This window comes from Polypterus senegalus, chromosome 14, assembly GCF_016835505.1.
Source record: "Polypterus senegalus isolate Bchr_013 chromosome 14, ASM1683550v1, whole genome shotgun sequence".
Classification (NCBI taxonomy): domain Eukaryota; kingdom Metazoa; phylum Chordata; class Cladistia; order Polypteriformes; family Polypteridae; genus Polypterus; species Polypterus senegalus.
In genome coordinates this window covers 5,885,044-5,902,943 of record NC_053167.1, presented here as the reverse complement: position 1 = coordinate 5,902,943, position 17,900 = coordinate 5,885,044, and the positions used below count along the sequence as shown (strand labels likewise).

Below are 17,900 nucleotides of genomic sequence, written 5' to 3'. Positions count from 1 at the left end.
TATGAATATGTCATTTTAGCTATTCATTTTTTTCTTAGTTGCAATAATCCAAAAAGGTATTGAAGTCAATTTAAAATTGTTTTATGGGACCACAATGTGTCCTGAAGGAATATGGTCTTGGAGGCAATGTAATGGAGTAATTAATGACGGTAGCAACCACAAAAGACAGGATCAGTATTTCATGGTGAAAATAGATAGGGTAATGAGCACAATCACAAAATGCAGGGCTTAAAACTCCATACAATAATTAATTCAAATTTTGGATTAAAAAAAAAAAAAAAAAGTTCTTGAGCCACCAGAAGATTGTGCTTTCTTTGAAATCCTTCCCTCCTCCATGAATAAAAAAAAATAAAAATAAAAAAAGATACAAATGCATTGCACTACTTTTTTATTATTAAAATTTGTTACAGTGTCCCTTTAAAACATCTCCATCACAATGACAGAAACAAATTTCATCACATTATTGCCATGCTTCTTCTCTTTGTGTTTGTCTCCAGCAATAGGAAAATTTGAAAGACAAATTCTTACGGACATTAGACCCAACTAAATGTCTTTATTGTTTCTTAATCCTTTAGCAGAATTACACATTTGTGAAAAAAAAAAAAGAATCACAAAATGATTATGTTCACATAATGGCACTGCATCTGTGCATTCATAATTAAGCAGTAGAGTCTCCATGCAAAATACACCCAAAACAGTTGGGTGCTCTGCAAACTTCCCAGCACAAAGACTGGTGGCTGTTAACAAAAAAACAAAAACAAAAAAAAGTCTCCAGCTAATGAACTATCCCCACAGGCGAACTTCACACCACTGTGGAAAGAAAATCATTCATAGCCTGAGCATTTCAGATTGTCAAATCCGATGCAGAAATAACATTAAAAGAAAAAGCTCAGAAATATGATGTTGTGGATCACGAAGTATTAGGTGCCTATGATGTTAGGATCATGTGCAGACTCTGGAAGTGGAGAATCATTGCAGTGGTACAGAAAGCAGTTTCCCCAACAGCTGTAACAGATGAGGAAAAGTGCTGCTAGAAAAACCAAGGCACAGATGGTACAAGGTTTCCTCTCTAGAAGGAAACTCAACAGGTAGAATCCCATAAACATTGAATGATTGAACCATAAAGCAGGATTAAGAGGTTTGGGGATAAGAAGCACTGGCAGCAACCACTGAAGACAGTACATCTTTGAATGAAGGTATAAACAAAGGAAATTCAGGTGGATGAAGAACTGGACTCTGCCAAATCTGCTTGGTTAACCATCAAGATGAACCTTTAATGGAGAGGAAAAAAAAGGAGAAAGAGAGAGAAACAAAGAAAGAAAAACACTTTAATAGGAACAGCATAGTCAACTTGTAAGACATACAAAAGCAATACTCATTTCTGCTGTATACCAATGCCTTACTTAGGCTGAACAAAGATGGAGTCCACCAAGGTCCATTTACTGCAAAAAGACATCGACTGTATCATGAATAATTACTACTATGTGAACAGCTAGGACTTGCTCTGGAAACCTCAAAAATATTATACAGAAAGGCCATTTAGAGACGGCTTTTAAAAATGGTTTAAAAAAAAAAAAAGCAAGAAAACTAAATGTTCAGACCAATAACAAAATTGGATCTTTATCGCATGCAAGATATTACAGAATTAAATTATTAATAAAAGTCTTAAGTAGAAACAGTGAAACATCCATTTCAAAACATTAATTGAAAGTTACACCTGTAGTTCTTTACAGCTACATAATACAGGGTGACATATTGACAGGCAAAGCAACAGGTCTAATCGTTCTCATCCCAAGTTTTCTCAAATTTCCATTCTCTTTTAAAAATCTGTAATTTCTTATTTGTGTCTGCTTTGCTATGACAATTAACAAATCACAAGGTCATTTTGAAAATTGCAGGCATTGATTTAAGGATCGATTGTTTCACTCATGTGCAGCTTTATGTTGCATTTTTATGTGTGATGTCGATCAAGTCTTTACTTATATGCACTCCATGAAATCCAACAAAATTCTTGTTTACAAAAGAGCAAATTTGTGACATCTGACGTGCATTCATATCAGTTTTAAATTAGTAATCCACCTTTTACAGATAGATACCCCAGCTAGTCTGCTTAATTCAAACAGACTTGAAGTGATTTCTGGCTCCTGTGTCATGTCAAAACACTCCTCAGTGGTAATTCCAAATACACTAAGGAAAAACAGCTCCGGATAAAATCCCGATTGCAGAAGAGCTGAGACAGGTGCACAGAAGGCTGTAAGCATTTAAGCTATAGTATATCTTGGTGTGTAAACTGAAACTCTCTTTTAAGTTCTACAACAATGAAAGCGAGGCCAGAGAATCCACGTTAACAAGAACACGAGGGAGAGAAAGTGAAGGAAAATATACTTCCCAGGTTTAAAATGAACGAGAGTAAAACACTGCGTGCAAGACATTTTAAACCAACACAAATATCACTCAAAAATCCAAGAAAATGAATGCCCGATTATATATACAAAGGATATGATTATATCTCAGCAGGACTAAAAGTCTGCAGCTACTGGGACCCTTGTTTGACATTTATTTATTTTTGAATATCAAAGTGGACCCGGCTGTTTCAAAACAAAAACTAATGCCATTCTCTAGTTTACTTTAAATTGGTAAACATACAGGATTGGTCGTTTTGAAAATATGCATTATTACGAAAAACATTCCTTGCCCTGTGCTTTCCATCCGTTATAAACATAGCACACCAAATGCAGCGCTATCTACTTTTAAACAGTAATCGTTTCCGCCAGCTCGCGCTTTCCTGCATTCCTAGATCGAACTTGAGCTCCCATTCTGAATTTACGGTAACGGGTGACGATAATCAAGCAACGCCTGAAACTAATGGGTGGTAGTAAAACAACCTACTAAAACTCGCACACAAATATATACGACAACAAATCTCAGAAATGACTTGTGCGCAGCAAGTAAACCGCTGGCTCAAACTTGCGCATGGCTTTACGTGAACTGCACGTTCCGGGCAGATGCACTTGACAACAACGTGATACGTGGGTTTACTGAATAGACATTATCATCCTGTTTCACAAAACTGTAGATACTTAACCCAGTGCTGTACTACAGTGAGAGAGACGCTACGGTGCCACCGGAAGAATTTAAAGAGGAACAACAAACCTGCGAAGAAAGAAGCTGCGTGATTCTTCCACCCGAGCCGGCTCTGACTGCTTTCTTCTTCGGCGCGAACTACCTGAGCCACACCAATTGATTTTACACAGAACAATAGCAATATCCTAGTATTTTCAAATTATCCAGTGCAGCCTACTGTGCTGCACTTTTTCAACAAGACACAGAAACACATTTACACAAACTTGCCATCACAACCAAACAGCTGACGCTTTCACCATCACTTCTGAGCGCGGCCTTCTTATTAGGGCTGTTCATCGGTATGCCTGATAGAAAACAAAAGGCGGAACAGATAACACAGAAACATTGTACTCGTAAACAGTTAAAATAATCGGTCACTTAAAGCGTATTAAGATGATTCGAGACCCAAATTCGCCATGGCTAACAGTTCATATTTATTTCAATCAGGCCATTATTTGGACAGCTTAGTCGGCAATCATCCCCTTGCTTGCGTCAGTCCTCTGGGTGAAGGAAAAAAAGATGGTGATAGACAGAGTTTATAGTGACGAAAAGAAGAAAGAGGGCTTAAATGCTTTAGACTTTAGAACAGTTAATACTGGGTTTTCTTTTAATAAAATGGACACCAAATGATTTGAAAATGAGCAAAGTGTATTATAGAATTCCTAATCTAGTATTTCAAAACGTCGGTGGTATAGACGTCCTACTTAAATGCAAGTTTGACCGGAAAAATTCCTTTTGAGCTTAGTTTCCATGAACAGGTTCTACTTACATGGTCACTATTTCCCCCCACAGATTTACTATTTACAACAATAGATATATTAAAATAAGAAATAAAAATTTGTTTTTTGAAAATTAGGTTCAAATGGTGCCATTTAATTGTGTGAGCTAAATGATGATGATGATGATTTATATAATTATAAGGAGTCTTATTAGCAATATAGCATTTATGTTAACCTTAATGAATATTGTACTGCAATAAATGCAGTTCATAGAGAAATGCTGACTGTTAATAAGTTGTGGTGATATTCCAAATAGTTAATGAATTTACAGTTTGCATTAAATTACTAGGAAAGGACATACTGTACTGAGTTATGAATGTAATAATTTCTAAGATCTTTATTGCAAGACTTATTATTACTATATATATAGATATATATATATATATACTCAGCAAAAAAAGAAACGTCCTCTGAAATTTAACTGTTTTTACTTTCAGTAAACTTAATGTGTAAATATTTGTATGAACACTAAAAGAGTCAACACCATAAGACATAAACTAAAAATTTTTCACAATGTGTCCCTGAAGGAAGGGAGGCTCAAAATCAAAAGTACCAGTCAGTATCTGGTGTGGCCACCAGCTGCTTGAAGTACTGCAGTGCATCTTCTCCTCATGGACTGGACCAGATGTGTCAGTTCTTGCTGTGAGATGTTACCCCACTCTTCCACCAAGGCACCTGCAAGTTCCTGGACATTTCTGGGGGGAATGGCCCTAGCCCTCACCCTGCGATCCAACAGGTCCCAGACGTGCTCAATTCCTTCGACGATAAACACAAATCCGTCCATCACCCCTGGTGAGACAAAACCGTGACTCATCAGTGAAGAGCACTTTTTGCCACTCCTGTCTGGTCCAGCGAAGGTGGGTTTGTGCCCATAGGCGGCGTTGTTGCTGGTGATGTCTGGTAAGGACCTGCCTTACAACAGGCCTACAAGCCCTCAGTCCAGCCTCTCTCAGCCTATTGCGGACAGTCTGAGCACTGATGGAGGGATTGTGTGTTCCTGGTGTGACTCGGGCAGTTGTTGTGGCCATCCTGTACCTGTCACGCAGGTGTGATATTCGGATGTACCGATCCTGTGCAGGTGTTGTTACACGTGGTCTTCCACTGCGAGGATGATCAGCTGTCCTTCCTGTCTCCCTGTAGCGCTGTCTTAGTCGTCTCTCAGTGCGGACATGGCAATTTATTGCCCTAGCCACATCAGCAGTCCTAATGCCTCCCTGCAGCATGCCTAATGCACGTTCACGCAGATGAGCAGGGACCCTGGGCATCTTTCTTTGGGTGTTTTTCACAGTCGGTAGACAAGTCTCTTTAGTGTCCTGCGTTTTAGAACTGTGACCTTAAATGCCTACTTTCTGTAAGCTGTTAAGGTCTTAACGACCATTCCACAGGTGCATGTTAATGAATTGATTATGGTTAATTGAACATGCATGGAAAACATTGTTTAAACCCTTTACAATGAAGATCTGTAAAGTTATTTGGATTTTTAAAACATTATTGTTGAAATACACAGTCCGAAAAGGGACGCTTTTTGCTGAGTATATATATATATTGTCAGGGATGCCAGGGGCCATGACCCGGCCGGGACGTCATGAGGGATCGGATGTGGGTCTGTGCCCACCCTGGATCACGTGGGGGTTGCCTTCTGGGTTGCTCTGGGGGCCACGGGTACAGGGCATGGAAGCTCCACCCTGTAGGAGCCCGTGGTCACCGCCAGGAGGCGCCCCAATGCCTTGGGACCTGTTACCCCAGCACTTCCGCCACACCAGGAAGTGCTGGGGGGAAGACTTTGGACGTTACCCGGAGAGCTGCCGGGAGGACAGCCGGCACTTCCGCCACACTGGGGCGTGACCAAGGGAGGAATGCCGGGAACACCTGGTGCTCATCCGGGTACTGAATAAAAGGGGCCGTCTCCATTCATTCGAGGCTAGAGTCGGGTGGAAGAAGGACGAGGCAAGAGAGAGCTGTGGAGGCGGCCCGAAGAAAAGGCATTGTGTGGCCAGGACTGAGTGTTTTGGGGTTTGTGCACGTGACTGGGTCTGTGTGACCATTTAACTGGGTCTGTGTGACCATAACTATTGTTGTAAATATTGTAAATAAACGTGTGGTGGTTGAGAACAACAAGTCCGCCTGTCTGTGTCCGGGTCAACTTCCACAATATATATATATATATATATATATATATATATATATATATATATATATATATGTATATACTGTATATAGTAATAATACATTTTATTTATATAGTAGAAGAATAATTAGAAGTAGGAGAATAATTTTAGGGTAACGTAGCATTCACCATAAAGAAATAGTATAAAGGCTTAATAAATGTCAGAAACCTGTTCAGGCATATCAGGAAACCAGATGAAAGTCAAGCGAACAACAAAATGTACTGAAAGAAAACTAAGAGATGACTAAGAAATCAGCAGATGTCCTGTAAACAGTCAGAATGGATAGTTTGTATATGCACATAAATTTCAAGGGTGGTGGCTCACCTTAAAGATATAAGAAGAAGCAGAATATAATATAATCAACTTTTATTTTATACAAGTCAATTGGGTGTAAACCAATGAACCAACCAGAGTAAATGTATGCATTGATTGACAGTGTATGTAATTTCAACAGTTTATAAAATTAACCTCTATTCTTTGTTTTTCTGATCATTCTGACCATGCTGTACCAGACTGCTTTTGAAGAATGCTCCCTCTAATGCAATGAACAACATTTCTTCTGCATGATTACTGATTTATCCTATTAGAGGATATGTTGTTTTCTTTTAATATGTTGATTTCTACCACATATATTATAATAGAAAATCTTGAGACGAGACTATTACCAAGAGATTTTGTCAAGTCCCGCCCTCCTCTCAACCCTTTACGGTTAACGGCCGACGCCCACGATCCCCTCACCTCTCATTCGTGTGAATGCTTTTGTCAGACACAGTTCCTGCGCTCTCAGCTCTTACACATTTTTACATTTTCCTCACTTTAAGTTCCCAATAAAAGAAGGCTTATTATGTCCAAATCTTATTGAAGAACTTCATCCCGAAGGTTTATCAACAGAAGAAATGAGTACACAGGCAATCCTAGCACAGAGAAACGATGAAGTCAAACAAATTAATGTGAAAATTGTCGATCGGTTACACGGCAATGACATGTAAAATTTTAACAGGTGAGAAGAAAGGTAATGTAGTACATTTTCCATGGACAGCATTAGACACCAAAGGAGATCTTGATATGCCATTCGTATTAAAACATTTACAGTTTCCCGTTACAATACGAAACGTTATTCACTCATGGGCAGTTATACATGTATGTAAGTCCAAACACGGAATCAAAATTCAAAGTGATATTGATGAAAAGTTAATTTAAATAATTGTTTTTACTGAAGTTTTATAGTAAAAGAGTAAGTTTAAAAAGTATTTGCGTGTTAATTTCAAAGCCAAACAGAACGAAAACGTATAACGCAATACCACTTAACACAACATGAAACATAATTTCTTTAAATTTATACGTGTTACTATTTTTTTAATATGGTTAATCACTCACTGTAATGTAAAATAGTTAGTTTTATTATTCATATGTAATAATTCCCATGAAAATAACAATCTTACATCCACTTCCCCATACGCGAGCGGCAGATCCACAAAGTGGCTAACGCGTAGTGCCTGCCCAGGGGTTGGCAAGCAATTTTTTTTTTTCCCCTAGGGTCTTGTATTATTAGTGCAGTGGAGTTCCTTAATCTTAAAAAAATACATATAGATAGATAACCACATGCCTGCTGTTAAAGTATATTAGAATACTTTTTTTGGAAGAAACATTAATTAAAAAAATGTAGGTGGTACACAATGAGTACTGCATCTATACTAATAAAAGGCAAAGCCCTCACTGACTGACTGACTCACTCACTCACTGACTCACTCATCACTAATTGTCCAACTTCCCGTGTAGGTAGAAGGCTGAAATTTGGCAGGCTCATTCCTTATAGCTTACTTACAAAAGTTGGGCTGGTTTAATTTCGAAATTCTACGCATCGTGGTCATAACTGGAACCTATTTTCGTCCATATACTGTAATAGACTGCAGCTCGATGGCCGTGGGAGGCGGAGTTGCGTCTCACATCATCACTCCTCCCACGTAATTGAGTGCCTGCCCATATAAGGTAAATATTCGTGAGTCAAGGACTGTGCTTAGCATATTCATAAGTAAAAATATCTGAATGACAAACTGATGTTAATTATATTTTGTCCATGAATACTTATTAATTTTTAAAAAATAAACTAATTTGGATATTGGTTATACAGAAATTGATATTATGTTAATCTACAACAACACTAAAGATAATTAAAAAAAACAGTAATTTGTAAATTGTAAGGGCCTTTTGTTAATTATTTAGGTTATGTTAAATTGATAGTATTACTTATGTTAAAATGCTTGCCTAAATATATTAGAGCATAGACAATGAGAGCTTCTGTTTTAACCCCCACAAACTAAACAGTAAATTGAATATTTTAATTATTTCTTGTTCTTCTAACGAAAGATTAGTCCCAGTTTATGTTCTGCCTTGCTGTTGGTAAGGTATGGAGGGCAAACAGCTTTCAGACCGTACTAAACGTACTTAGAGAATGTATTGAGTGTATTAAGTGAAGCCTATGTAAGTTTGCCATAGAGAAATAAAATGACTTTTAAGTATTGAAAGTAACTGAAGTTTAATGAGAAAATGCTAAGATTGTAGAATAAACCTATTTTTCTCTTTTTGCCTTTTATTCAGCGAGTGTAATAACTTTTTTCTGAATTTGTGTGATTCATTTTTTTTTAACTTTTCACTAAACTTTTAAAACAAACTTCATTTTATAAATGTGTAGATTCAAAGGGGGTATCCCTCTTTGATGATTTTGATTTGAGCCAGTTGTAATAGGTATATTACTGTAGAAAGATCAGGAGTGGCATTCTGATCGCACTAATAAATGACACCGGGCAAGGTGCTTGAAAACTACCATTTATTCCCAGTACTGAGATGAACTAAATACTGGTACGATACTATTTTAAAAGTTGTTTTTGTTTGGTGTACCACACAGCATTAGTCCACAACACTGGGTTTTCATTAAAAACAAACACATTAGTCTCCATTTTTCACCTTTCATCCACATCACTCCAATATCTTTAACACCCGAAAACCTAGACTTTAGAAAACTCTTCTGAAAATGCTGGCTTTCTGTTGAAGTTTGCATGGGCGGAAATGGAGAATTTTTGAAAACACAGATGCTAATCTCACTCCCATTGATCATATTACGTGGATCTTCTCTGATTGGACCCTACTGATTACATTTTCTCAAGCCACTTTGCTTGCCTTATATATCTGCATTGCTCTCGGTAATCCACCTCATCATCTGTCCAACCCTTCCTTCAGTTTTGATCAGTCTCTAAGTCCTTGCCATTGAGAAGGACCACCATAGCATGATTCTACTACCATTTTATTAGGCAGGTGATGAACAGTGCCTGTTGCTCGCCAGACTTAGATAAGGAGTTGTGCACAAAAAGCTCAATATTTGTCCAATCACACTGAAGAATCTTTAACTGACGTTTGGAAAACTCGAATGGGCTGTCATATGACCTTTACTTAAGAATGGTTTTTATCTACCCACTCTTCCATAAACAACTGATTTATGGAGTGCTACTGAGATGGACATCCTGTTGATAGGGTACTCCTTCTCAGCAGAGGATCTCTGAATCTCTGTTACAGTGACCATTGGGTTCTTGGTCACCTTAATGACCAATGCCCTCCTTGCTTGGTTACTCACTTTGGTTAGACTGCCTACTCTAGGAAGAGTCCTTATGGTTCCAATTTCCATCTTACAATTATTTTAGCCACTGTGCTCATTGGAACACTCAAAGCTTTAAAAATGGTTTTATACCCTTGCCCTGATCTACGACTAACCACACTTTGAGTGTGGAGGTTTTGTGAGAGTTCCTTGGACTTCATGCCTTGTTTTTTGTCCTGACATGCAGCCTGAACTGTGGGACCTTATATACACAGGTGTGTTTGACCAGTTCAGTTTGCCACATGTAGACTCCAATCAAGTTCTGAACACACCTCAAGGAGAAATAAAGCAAATAGGATGCACCTTACCACAATTTGGAGTGCCACAGCAAAGGCTCTGAATACTTCCATGAAAAAGAAATTTCATTTTTTTTTCATTTTTTTGTAATTTTACAAACCTTTCTGAAAACATGTTTTCACTTTGCCATTATGGGTTATTGAATGCAGCAATAAATGGCAAATGTATGAATTTAAAATTAAAAAACAAATAATAATAATAATCATAATGTGTGCAGAAATTGTAGGGGTCTGACTACTTCCTGAATCCTCTGGACATTCTCAGTGGATGTTACTTAACATTTCTAAAGAGTGTTCCTCATCCCAGCAGCATCTGTTGTTTATTTTCCTCTCTATATCGTTACTTTTCTAACATCTGTTTCAGGTATTTCTTGACTTCTTTTATGGTTAAGGCACAGCCATGAGATTAAATGTCTAGTTACCAGCACATTCTTACTTGGACCTATCAATAGTGTTAGTGCTATTTTTTTCTAAATACTTCGAAAAATAAACTGACCCACATTAATGTTAGAGCTGCTATGAAAGTTAGTTATTAAGTTACTACTATTAACTACATCAGTAGTAGAAGAATGAATTATGTGTGTAGGATTGAAGTGATGAGGAAACCCTAACTTGTTTTAAATAATGTTAGAGTGTGCATACCTTTAGTACATAATTTATATGTGTGCAGTCTTGCGATGTGCAGTACCATACAGAACATTTTCAGGGTGGAATTGGTCATATTGCAGTAAGTTTGGTTAGGCCTCTTTCATGAATGATTTAGTGAGACAGCTTAGCTATTAGCTAAACAAACAAGCTTGATGGACTGAATGGTCTCCTCTTATTTGTCAAATTTCTTATTTTCTTCTGTTCTTCTGCTGTATGGATGTGCACTGTAAGTAAGTAGTACTTTAATGAACAAAACAAGCGCTTGGAGCAAGTGATAGCACAACACCATTGAGAAATACTAACCTTCAAAAATACGAAAGTACAACTGGTCTGTAGGTGTCATTAAGAAATCCACAGTAAATGGAAAAACTGATAATGTTGAACAGAGACAAGGAGGAGTCAAGACAGGATCCATGACTGGATTTGTGGCCTGACCTAGCAATAGCAACAGAACAAAATTTGGTGACCAGACCACTGTCTCGGGTTTCTAAAGCAGTTAACAACTGGCTAACAACAAGAGTTAACAACTAATATTCAAATAAATTAATCATTCTGCCCCTAGAATTCTATTGACTTAACCAGGGGGGCATCGAAACAAAGAAACTTAGCATGTTGGATTTGTGGACACTTGCTCTATTGGAATGACAATATCTTTAAAAGTAAATCTGCAGTACAACTGAGCAGATCTTACCTCATCCTACTCCCACCTAAAAGCCTGTGATCAACAGCAGCAAGCCAGAATTAGTTGTGTGTTTTTGGAAGGTCGTCTTTGTTTGTTATATGTTATTTTTTTCTTTTGAATGCCATGAAGGATAGAGGGCAACTTGTCAGGGGTAGGGGGTGAATCTCTCACCGGGAGGTCATAATGGAAGGACTATGTAGATAATAATCCATCCATCCATCCATTATCCAACCCGCTATATCCTAACTGCAGGGTCACAGGGGTCTGCTGGAGGTAGATAATAATACATTTTACTTATTGTGGATGCTAGAGGGCACTGTTGCCCCTCAAACCCGACAACCAGGCACTGATAACACAAGTTAAAAGCACCAAGAATTTTTTATTTCTCTTTCTTCTTTCACAGTGCTCTCCACCACCACAACCACAAACAAATGCACAATTAATTTTTCTTTCTTCTTCTTTGTTATCTCCTCCATACCTCCAAGCACGCATTGTCCCCTTCTACCCAACTCTGGCTCGCTTACTGGGTTTGCGGCAGTCCTTTATATATTGTCCAACCTAGAAGTTCTTCTGCTCTTCCATCCACATGACCTACTTCTGGATTAGGCAAGAACCTTGTCTCCCATTGCCCTTCTACAGCGCCCCCTGGCGGCACCCACAGTACCCAACATGGCTGAGATACAGAACTCCATGTCCCATGGTGACCTGTGGGAATCCCGGGCACCGCTACACTCCAGGGAAGCTGTGCCATCTAGCGTCTTGGGGGAGGCAATGCCTTAAAGAAGCTGCCTTCCACCATCCTTCCATATTTAGTGCATCCCAGCCAGGTTGGGCTGCCAGCCGTCCCTTACATTATATAGCGACTTTCCCATGCTCAAGGTGCTACACAAGGCAAGTCTCAGAAAGAAGTGCAGAGTAACAAATATTGTGTATAATAATGTATATAACATTGGATACAAATAATATCTTCCCAGAATACTAAAAACAGATACAAAGCTTTAAATACAATCAAAGACAATAAACCATAGGAAAATACTAAATTTAATACCTGAGGAAAAGCCTAAACAAATAACACAATTTGTAACATAACACATACACATGAATTATCCTGAGCATCAGACAGAAGGGGCAGAATGTTAGGTTAAGTAAGATGGAGCCATAACTTGGCTGGGACACTTTACGATCCTTATCCTCGTTGGGATAAAAAAATATTGGATAGACTATGTGAAGCTAGGTTCCAGGAGAAGTTCATTTCCCAGAATAGAAGGTGGCAGAATTCCTCTCAGCTGATGCCAGTTAGGACACCCATAGAGTTGCATGAAGTGTGGAAGTGCAACCCTTTCAGAGTCCTTCAGTGCCACCAGAGAAACAACCCTGGTTTTTATATGGAAGCATTCCTGCGTTACGCTTAAAAGGAGCCCACCACCTCACCTCAGAGAGTCAAAGGCAGGAAAAGTTCACTTGTAGGAGTGAAAGGAAAGAAGGAGCATTTAATTATTCTGCTACTTAGTTAATGTTGGTTGTATATACTTGGACATTGGTGGTGACAAGTAAAAGTCGGAACTGTGTTGGGTGAAATTGTGTCTGAGGTTTGGGGCTCAGTGGTGCCCCCCTTCTTTTCCTGCTGAGATTCTGTAAAGTTTTAACGTCCCCTTGAACAAATAAATAATAATAATTAGAAAATATACTGTATACAGACTCTCATTAAATATTAGTGACAATCAGAACAACGTAATACCTCTCTTTTCATTCCTATGCATGGCTAAAATGGCACCTTTTTCCACCTATGATGATTAATGTCCAACCCTGCTGCACCTTTTGCATGCTATTGAGAGCTACCATCAAATCAAATTGAGGCCTTTTAAGCTGATTACTGGTGTTCATAGGCCAGTAAGTCAGCCCTCCTTGACTCATCCTCTGCAATTTGATATTCATCCCTGGAGGGTTTATAAGTCAGCTCTGTAATGTGCAGTGAGGTAAGTTTGGACATGACGTGCTTGGTTGGCACCCAGTGCTTTTAATTGAGTGGATTGCCTTTTATAGCTTAAGGACTAAGAAAATGAGGCTCATTCTAATAGTGGATTAGGAGGTGAAATCCTGAACAGATTTAAAGTGACCACGCCAACTGTCTCAGAGTTTATAAGAACGTAGTAGGAGAGTAAAGAGCACAATTATCCAAAACTGATCATTTTTCATTTGTTATTGATAATTTCTCTGTCTCCCCTTCCCCACAGGTTAAGAGTCTGGGTGTCATCCTTGACAGTACTTTATCCTTTCAGTCCCAAATCAATAACATCTCCCGGTCTCCATATTTCCACCTGCGTAACATTAATTGTATTCGCCCCTCCCTCACTCCCCACACCACTGCTATCCTTGTTCATTGCCTTGTCACTTCTCGTCTGGATTATTGCAATTCCCTTTTCTTTGGTCTTTCTCGAAAATCTCTTTATAAGCTTCAACTGGTCCAGAATTCAGCTGCCTGCATCATTACTTGAACCCCCTCTATTCACCATATCACTCCCGTTTTGCAGCAGCTTCATTGGCTTCCATTTCAGTTCCGAATTCAATTCAAAATTCTCCTACTAACTTTTAAGGCTCTCCACAACCTTGCCCCTCCATATCTGTCCGACCTCCTCCATGTTACCATTACCTCCCTTACCCTTAAATCCTCTTCATCCATCCACTTGACTGCCCCCTTCGTCCGTCTTACCACTATGAGGAGCACATCATTCAGTTGCTCTGCTCCCCAGCTTTGGAACTCATTACCATCTGAGCTTAAAATATGGAATCATTTTCACTTTTCAAATCTAAACTTAAAACTCATTTGTTTAAGACTGATTTTTCTCTTTGATTACAATTGCTCTGTCTGACTTTAATTTTTCTATTTTACTTTTGTTTATAATCTGTGTTTTATCTATTGTTCGGTGTCCTTGAGTGCTTAGAAAGGCGCCTACAAATAAATAAAATGTATTATTATTATTACAATGAGTACATGGTAATGGTGGGAAATGGGAATAATGCATTAGCTGCGTAGACAGGACAAACATGCGTACGTAAATATCTGTAGAAGGAGAGGGACAGATTAGATTTTGCTTCTCCTGCTGTATTTGTGCTTTGGTCCACACCCTCATGTTAGAGTGGGAGAAATCTTGTATATGTAAAACCAGAACGACAGACAGGATTTTGAAAGAAAATAAGCCTGCGTTACTAATGTACAAAAGTTATATTTGAAATAAATATAGTATTGAAAACCGTTTAGATTGTGATCTAGTTAGCATCTGATGGCAGTCCTATCACATAAATTAAATTACCCCAGCTATGTGCAAACAGGTGGAGAGGAGGTGTTAATTTTGGCCTTTTGGCATATTAATGTAAATAGTTTAGTGAGCCTTGTGTGCTTCTGTTGAACACATGCAGCCCATCCAAACACAACCTCATATCAAAAAGACATATTGGCTGTGCTTTATCAAAGGGCCTGACACCCCACTTCGTAAATATGTTTCATCCCTCTGATTCCAGATCACTGTTAGGATTTTGTACCAAAAGAAGTGGATTATTATATAGGGGGCTACTAGGCTTTGGGTATCCATAAACTGATCCTGAACCCTTTGGTTATTACAAGCTATTCATATATTCATATAAGTCAAAATGGAGGTAAGGAATTTAGGGGTAACTATTGACTCTGACCTGAATTTTAAATTACATATTAATCAGATTACTAGGACAGCATTTTTTCACTTAAGAAATATAGCAAAAGTTAGACCTCTTATATAAAGATGCTGAGAAATGAATCCACGCTTTTGTTTTCAGTCGACTAGATTACTGTAATGCACTCCTCTCATGACTACCCAAAAAGACATCAATCATTTGCATTGAGTGCAGAATGCAGCTGCTAGAATCTTAACTAGGAAAAGAAAATCCGAGCACATCACACCAGTTTTGATGTCACTACACTGGTTACCTGTGTCATTTAGAATTGACTTAAAAATCCTGCTTATAGTTTACAAAGCCTTAAATAATCTTGCTCCATCTTATATTTTGGAATGTCTTACACCTTACACTCCAAATCGTAACCTCAGATCTTCAAATGAGTGTCTGCTTAGAATTCCAAGAGCTAAACTTAAAAGAAGTGGTGAGGCAGGCGGCCTTCTGCTGTTATGCACCTAAAATCTGGAATAGCCTGCCAATAAGAATTCGCCAGGCTAATACAGTAGAGCACTTTAAAACACTGCTGAAAACACATTACTTTAACATGGCTTTCTCATAACTTCATTTTAGCTTAATCCTGATGCTCTGTATATTCAGTTAATTATCATGATCATTCATGGTGGCTCCAAAATCCATACTAACTCCTACTTTCTCTTCTGTTCTTTTTCCAGTTTTCTGCGGTGGCGACCTGCACCACCACCTGATCAAATCACCGTGATGTCCCTACATTGATGGATTAAAGGCCAGAAGTCCACGACCGTCATCATCAAGTCCTTCCATGAGAACCCTGAATACCATGAGGTCATTTATGTTAGGTAGAATGCCTAGAGGGTGCTGGGTGGACTTGTGGCCTCGGAACCCCTGCAGATTTTATTTTTTTCTCCAGCCGTCTGGAGGTGTTTTTTTTGTGTTTTCTGTCCTCCCTGGTCATTGGATCTTACTTTTTTTCTAAGTTAATTAGTGTTCCTTTATTCTAATTTTTATTTATTTTGTCTTTTTTCTCTTCATCATGTAAAGCACTTTGAGCTGCACGATTTATATGAAAATGTGCTATATAAATAAATGTTGTTGTTGTTGTATTCATGGGCTTTCAGTAATGAGATCTTAAAGCCACTTTAATTCCACCCATTCCTCTCCTTTCTAAGATTTTTAAACACCACTGAATCAAATATTCTAAACATTCTTACTGAAGTACAGTAAATACATTTCATAGATATAATATGCCATACCTCTTACTACTATTTTGTTCAGTACATCTATGTATCTGCAAAATGTTTTCCCTTCTTTCTAAAGAACAGACTGAATTTTCCAGGTCAGGAACTCAAAAGGTGTACTACAGGAATGCTGGTCCATGTCAGCTCCGTCATTGGCAGGTGGTGGATCTCTACTCCAGAGAGCCCAGAAGTGAAATAGGAATGAAATCTGGTGGACAGAGTAGGCCATTACACTAAGCTAAATTTCCTGTCATGCTCCTGGAATTATTCCGGAACTTTCCTACTTTCCTTCCAATTACAAATGCACGTAATGCTGCTATGAAGTGATGTACCTCATCATGAACAATGTTCAGAAATCAATTTAAGATTAAAATTCTGGTCCACTAGTATTATATGGGGCTACACAGGCATCACCAGCTGTATTATTGGAGAGTCAGGGTGCTCAGAGCTGAGAGTCACGTGTGCTTTGTGCTGACGTGTGCTTTGCAAACGCTAGAGTCTGTTGAGAGTTGTTGGTTTGTTCTGTGGTGTGAGGTTTACATTAAAAAAATACATTTTGCTCATAAAAACTTGGGTTTTGGTTGCCTCTAAGGAACCGTGTGGGAATTTTTAAAGCTTTTTTTCCCTTTAGAAGGGTTTTTTTTTTCGCCCGCACAAGAGCAAAAGTAGCTGGGTGTTTGGAAGTGCGCTTGGAAAAGTTATTTGTACTTGTTCTTTTTCTTGTTATCTGTATTTGAATTAGCATCGAGGCGGCAGGGTAGAAAGCAGCAGTAACTGATATCGGCATTTGTAAATAAATAACCGCGTCGTCGTAACAGCGATTCCTTAGTTTAAAGGAAAAGAAAAAAAGGCCGCGGCTGACTTCAAAGCAGTAAAAGGTGGAAACTCAGTAGTGCGCAGGTAAGCGGCCTGCGTTAAGACACCGATCAGGCACAAGGAGCAGTAGGAGCAAATAAGGTAGTAAAGTTTTATTTATTTGTTTATTTTAGATTAAACAGTCCTTAGCGGTCCAGAGGCAGAACAGTTAAGTGGGCGACAGCGTATTGGTTCATTAATACGGGGGAATACAAACAGTGCGAGTGAAGAGCTTATAAGTAAGAAGAGCGCAAAGCTAGAAGAGACAGAGAAAAGTAAAGTTAACCTCATAGAAAGGCAAACAGCAGGCAGCTGAGAGGGAGAACAGTACAGGAGCTTAAGGGGAAAAGGTGTAAAATATCTGTAGCAGATCTTAGTGTTACCATTTAAGTTAAGGAGCAGCTGAAAGAAGAAGAAATTTAATTTTAAGAAAAAAAATATATAGTTAAGGCAGCTTAGTAATCCCAAATCAAATTTTAATAATGAGGCCAGTGCAATGCAAGTCCTGTTGGATGTTGGACTTTTAGATGATGGTTTGGAAGAGCCAGTTGTCTATGAGGGCTACATCTGCAAGAGATGCCAGCTGATCCAGCACCTCGAGCTCAGGGTCGCTGAACTGGAGGAGGAGTTGGCTGACCTGCGTTGTAATAGAGAATTGGCGGACTTGGCCCAGGTGTCCTTTAGAGATAGTGTGCACCCCTAAGGTGGCGCGGAGGAGATTCCAGACCAGACAGGTAGGAATAGGTGGGTCACGGTCGCAAGGCGTAAGGTAAAGGGT

The 17,900-nt window shown here is 38.8% G+C and overlaps 1 protein-coding gene across 1 annotated transcript; it reads right to left on the bottom strand.

Annotated features, from left to right (window-relative positions):
• Nucleotides 1–254: 254 nt before the first annotated feature.
• Nucleotides 255–3,600, bottom strand: LOC120514733 (bladder cancer associated protein). Its single transcript, XM_039735245.1, has 2 exons — nt 3,154–3,600; nt 255–1,271 (listed from the first exon to the last, which is right to left on the bottom strand). The coding sequence occupies exon 2, from the start codon at nt 1,182–1,184 to the stop codon at nt 921–923; it is 264 nt and encodes an 87-aa protein (XP_039591179.1). The 5' UTR covers nt 1,185–1,271; nt 3,154–3,600; the 3' UTR covers nt 255–920.
• Between the last annotated feature and the right edge of the window lie 14,300 nt (nt 3,601–17,900).

What these genes read in the sequence shown, in the direction of transcription:
- LOC120514733 (XM_039735245.1), bottom strand. Translation starts at nt 1,184, where the DNA reads ATGTACTGTCTTCAGTGGTTGCTGCCAGTGCTTCTTATCCCCAAACCT.